Source organism: Theobroma cacao, chromosome 5, assembly GCF_000208745.1.
Source record: "Theobroma cacao cultivar B97-61/B2 chromosome 5, Criollo_cocoa_genome_V2, whole genome shotgun sequence".
Classification (NCBI taxonomy): Eukaryota; Viridiplantae; Streptophyta; class Magnoliopsida; order Malvales; family Malvaceae; genus Theobroma; species Theobroma cacao.
In genome coordinates this window covers 30618650-30623868 of record NC_030854.1, presented here as the reverse complement: position 1 = coordinate 30623868, position 5219 = coordinate 30618650, and the positions used below count along the sequence as shown (strand labels likewise).

General features: G+C 27.3%; 1 protein-coding gene across 1 annotated transcript; it reads right to left on the bottom strand.

The window, feature by feature from the left end:
- Window positions 371–1141, bottom strand: LOC18599372. Its single transcript, XM_007029316.2, has one exon. It carries the CDS (start codon window positions 992–994, stop codon window positions 680–682), a length of 315 nt encoding a protein of 104 aa, XP_007029378.1. The 5' UTR covers window positions 995–1141; the 3' UTR covers window positions 371–679.

The following is a 5219-nucleotide window of genomic DNA, read 5'->3' as shown; positions in this document are numbered from 1 at the left end:
CATGTATATACTTTGCAGAATCAACTTCTTTTAGCACCCTAATCCGATAAAAGGATCAAAGTCAAGCTCTTTGTACTTTAGAAATCATCTTACCAATCTTGAACTAAAAGATCCAAGCATTTCAACATGTAGAAGTTCTCATTCTTAAGCATAGCTACAGAAATTAAGCTACTTGCTATTAGACAACGAAGAAAGAACCTAGAATCGGTTAGCAATCATAGGAACCTGCTATTCAAAGCTACCAAAAGCCTCCAAAAGAAATTACAGTCCACCAAAATTAACAAAGCATTAGGATTTAAATGTTTCTAAAAACAAGTTCTTGAACTATCAATATAACCCAAAAATATAATGGAAAACAAGCACACAGTGATACAAGATAAGAACCTTATATCCCACAAATACTTCATTACGATTAATAAAGAAGGTATAACATCACCATCATCATCATAATCAAGATGGATTAATATACATCATCATCATCATCATCATCATAATTAAGGAAGGCCTTACAAAAATATCCAACCTTCATTCACCAAACCCCCCTTTTCTCTTTCCCATCTCTACTACCATCACAAACAATTAAAAAGACAAAGGAAAAAGGAAAAAAAAGGAACCAAACCCAGAATCCAAAACATCCCCAAAACACCAAATCTTAACCAAAAAGACAATATTTTGTTTTTTACTTTTTAAAGCTACCCCTAACACCGGGACGAGACTTGGAACAATCAGCCACATGACCAGCATGACGATTCACAAGCTTTGATTCTTCAAAGGGAATCTTCGGATGCTTCGCATCATGATGAATCTGCATCGACTTCAGATCTGGAGCCGTTGTTTTGCAATGAGGACACTCATACTTGGCATGTCCACCCTTCTCCACACCCGAACGGTCAGCTAATCCGGCCTTGCCGCCGCCTCGGTTGGTGGTTGCGGCGTCGACCTTGGTCGCGATTTCCTTGGCCGTATGCTTCTTGGGCTTGGCTTTGCCTGTCATGATTGATAGATAACAAAGAAGAAAAAAAAAAAAAAGCAAAACCCTAAATGAAAGAGGAGCTTTTGTTTTTTTATCTCTTGGGTGGACTGGCCTTCTGGGGGACGAGGGGTAATGTTAGAATTATTTGGGGTAAGGGAGAGGGGAAACGTGTGGCAATTTATAGGCTTATCTAAGGAGTGGGCATGGCGTGTGGGCTACAGCTATCAATGTGGGTTAAGATGAGGTTTGATCAATAATCAATTATGAGCTAGAGTTCATATCCTACCATTATGTTTTAGGGCAGGGGTGGAGGTGCTACTGCTATATTCATATTTGATTTGGATAATCGCCAATTTATTTTGAGTTGAATCATTTTGGACTTGACTTATTTGATTTATATTCACAATATCATGTCTCAATTTAATTATATTATATATATATATATATATATATATATATATAGAGTCAATTTGATCAAAATTGGTGTCAATATATAAATAAGTTGAAATTGATTAAAGTATTTACATTTGGAATATGAATCTCAATTAGAGATGGACAGGGATGCAATTTTCTTGCGGTTCAGTTTGATTATGTAAAGGATTTTTAAATAGTTTTAAGTATTTGAGTATTCAAATGTAAATCAATATGTGTTTCTAATGTCCATATTCCTTTCCCTTGCCCTTCCTATATTACTTCTTTTTTTCAAAAAAATTATTTATTAATTTTTTATGAATATTTAATTAAATTGTTAATTAATAAAAATAATTGTGTAACCTTACTATTACTTTAATTCCAATAACTACAAAATTTTCGTCAAGAACAAACAGCAAATTCAAGTTTTGAGTATCCAACTGAATATCAATATGTTTCTAATGTCTACTTTTTTTTAACAAATACCGTTTTGTGCCCCCTTCCTTGTTTCATGTATAAAGTTTTACCATATAACTATGCATGTTATCACGCATCTTACATCAATAAAAAATAAAGGTAGATTTTGAATATATAGATATGAATCTTTCACCACTTAACAAGCATGTCTTTTAAGTTAAGAACGGAAGCTTGTGATTTATAAGCTTACTTAAGTTTTAACTCTTGAAAGCTAAATATCATAGTTGATCCAGATATTTATTGACGTGAGACCCACATGAGAAATACAAAAGTCGAGGTAGACTCGGACTAGTGTAAGAGTCATTTTTCTCTACGAGTAAATGTAGAATGTCACATATCTCATATCAATAAAAGATGAAATAGGTCTTGGGTAGACTTGATAATTCGTGTTTTCGTATCTTAAACGTGTCAGACACTATTACACACGAAACACGTTAAGGTTAAACACAAACACGACACAAATACAATTCGTGTTTTAAATCTAAAACACGTACACATATATGTTTAATAACCGTGTAACACGACATAACATGTTTAGACACGTTTGTTAAATGTGTAAATATATGACACGACACGATTAATAATACGATTAACACGTTTAATACGATTAAATAAAAATATTTACTATTAAATATAATTTTATTATTTAAATTTAAAATCAATAATTATAAAAACAATTATAACAAAACAAAATAACAAGAACATCAAATATAACAAAACAAAAATTAAAATTAGGATTTGGGCATAACATAATTACATTACTATCTTTATAAAATTTAAAAATCTTATTAAAATAATTGTTTAAAATTATTTAAGTAAGGCTAAAATAGCCTTTTGACTATTAATTTTTAACAAGTTGATAAACATGTCATGTATACATATTTAAACACGATAACACGATTAAACACGTTTATACGTTTAAACACAATAATGTGAACCTGTGATTTAAATGTTGACTTAAGCTTTATGTGATTTATAAGCAGACTTAAGTTCTATTTTCAGAGCTTAAGACCGCATTTATCAAGCATGTCTTTTGAGTTAAAAACGTGGACTTGTGATTTATGCACTTACTTAAACTCTATTTTTAGAACTTAAAGTTGCACGGGATTGGGTTCAAGTTTCGGTTGCGACACATGTAGTGTATATAATAATTTATCTAGTTTATAAAAAGAAAATCGGAGAGGGAATACAAAGGAGGGAAACTGAAAATTGGGTTAGGAACGTCACCTGTGATTTATAGACTTACTTAAGTTCTATTTTTAGAGTTTAAAGCTGCACTGAGTTGGATTGAAGTTCTAGCGCGTGATACACGTAATGTATATAATAATTTATCTAGTTTATAAAAAAAATCGAAAAGGGAATACAAATGAAGGAAATTGAAAACTAGGGTTTTTGTTAAATTTTTTTTGTCTCAAAAAACAAAAACAAAACACTACTTAATCGTGGAGTCTTTTGAGTATATTAATAAGCTGGTATGTTTAGTTCATGGAATAAAATGTAATAAAATAAAATAAGTATTTTATGGGAATAAAATAAGATAGGAATAAAATAAAAATATTATTGTGTAATTTAGTTAACAGAATAAAATAAGATAGTAATTGCTATTATGACTTATTGTAATGTTTGTTTGGTAAAAATAATTTTAAAATAAAAAAAAATAAAAAATAAAAAGATAAAAATACTCTTTATTATAATATATGATTATTTATTTTTATTTTATTTTATTTTTAAATATTAATAATTTATAATTAATTTAAAACATTAATAATTGATAATTTGAATATTAATATTTATTTATAATTTAATCATTAATATTTTAAAATATTAATATTTTATTTATAATTTAAATATTATTACGNAATTTATTTTTATTTTATTTTACTTTATAAATATTAATAATTTTTAATTAATTTAAAATATTAATAATTGATCATTTAAATTATAATTTAAATGTTATTATGATTAAAATATTAATAAATTTAAATTAATTTTCAAATTTAAAAATATTATTTTTTATAATATATAACTAAGAATAGTTTTTATTTTATTTTTAAATATTAATAAGTCATAATTAATTTAAAATATTAATATTTTTATTTATAATTAATTATTAACATTTTAAAATATTAATAATTTTTTTATATTTAAATGTTATTATGATTAAAATAATAATAATTTTAATTAATGTTTAAATTTAAACTATTATTTTTATAATATGTAATTAAAATTTTATTTTATTTTAAATATGAATAATTGATAATTTATATATTAATATTTTTTTATTATTTAATTATTAATATTTTAATTTTTTATTTATAAGTTAAATGTTGTTATGATTAAAATATTAATAATTTTAATTAATTTTTAAATTTAAAATATAAATTTTTAAGATATATAATTAAAAATTAGAGAGAAGGAAAGGCTAAGGAATGAAGGGAGAATGAGAGGAGAGAGAAAAAAAGAATATTTTTATTTAGGTAAGATCATAATTTTTCAAAATTGTAAGGAGTATTTTGATATTTATCATTTTTTAAAACCATTCCTCAATTATGAAATAGCTAATTGGTATTAACTATTCTTTAATTTTAAATGACAACCAAACAAAAGAACACATGTTCTTTCAGGAATAGAGCCAGCCAAACACGCAGGGATACTAATGAAGGGAGAAAACAGAGCAGACCACCCCTTGGGCTCCTATAGGAGTAGAAGCCCCAAATGGTAACCATGTTTCAAGAATCACAAAACTGCAGCAACTATCTAAAACAACATAACATGATGAATTCAATTACTGCCTTACTTTGAATATATTAAACAAGATATTTAAAAATGCAAATGGAGAAGGATGGCATTCGAGGATGTAACATGCTATAGTCATATATTTAACCATCCATGCATCTACTTACTTGTCAGCAATCTTCTCTAGCAACAGGCATATGAGAATCCAGTCACAGCTGATACATTCAAATCCATGCCAAGCTCCATACCTGATTCTTCCATAAACTTAAAATGAAAAAACACATAATAAAGAAAAAAAAATCAACTACTATAGAATTTTTCAATGGCCTGCCACATTGTCAAGGAGAGGAATGGAGAACAACGCATCCCTATAGTAGGGTGGGGTGGGGACATGAGCTTAGACTTTGGTTTGAGCCTCAATGTTTTCCTTTCATATATGCATAATGATAAGTAATAAAACATTAAGAAACAATTTCACACTCATGCACAAAGCATAAGATGCAACCAATTTTTAACCTGTAATATTAAATTTCTATTGTAAAATTGAAAATCATAAAGGATTACATACATATATAGTTGTAATCATTTTGTATAAGAAACAGCACAGATTTGAAGGAGAAAA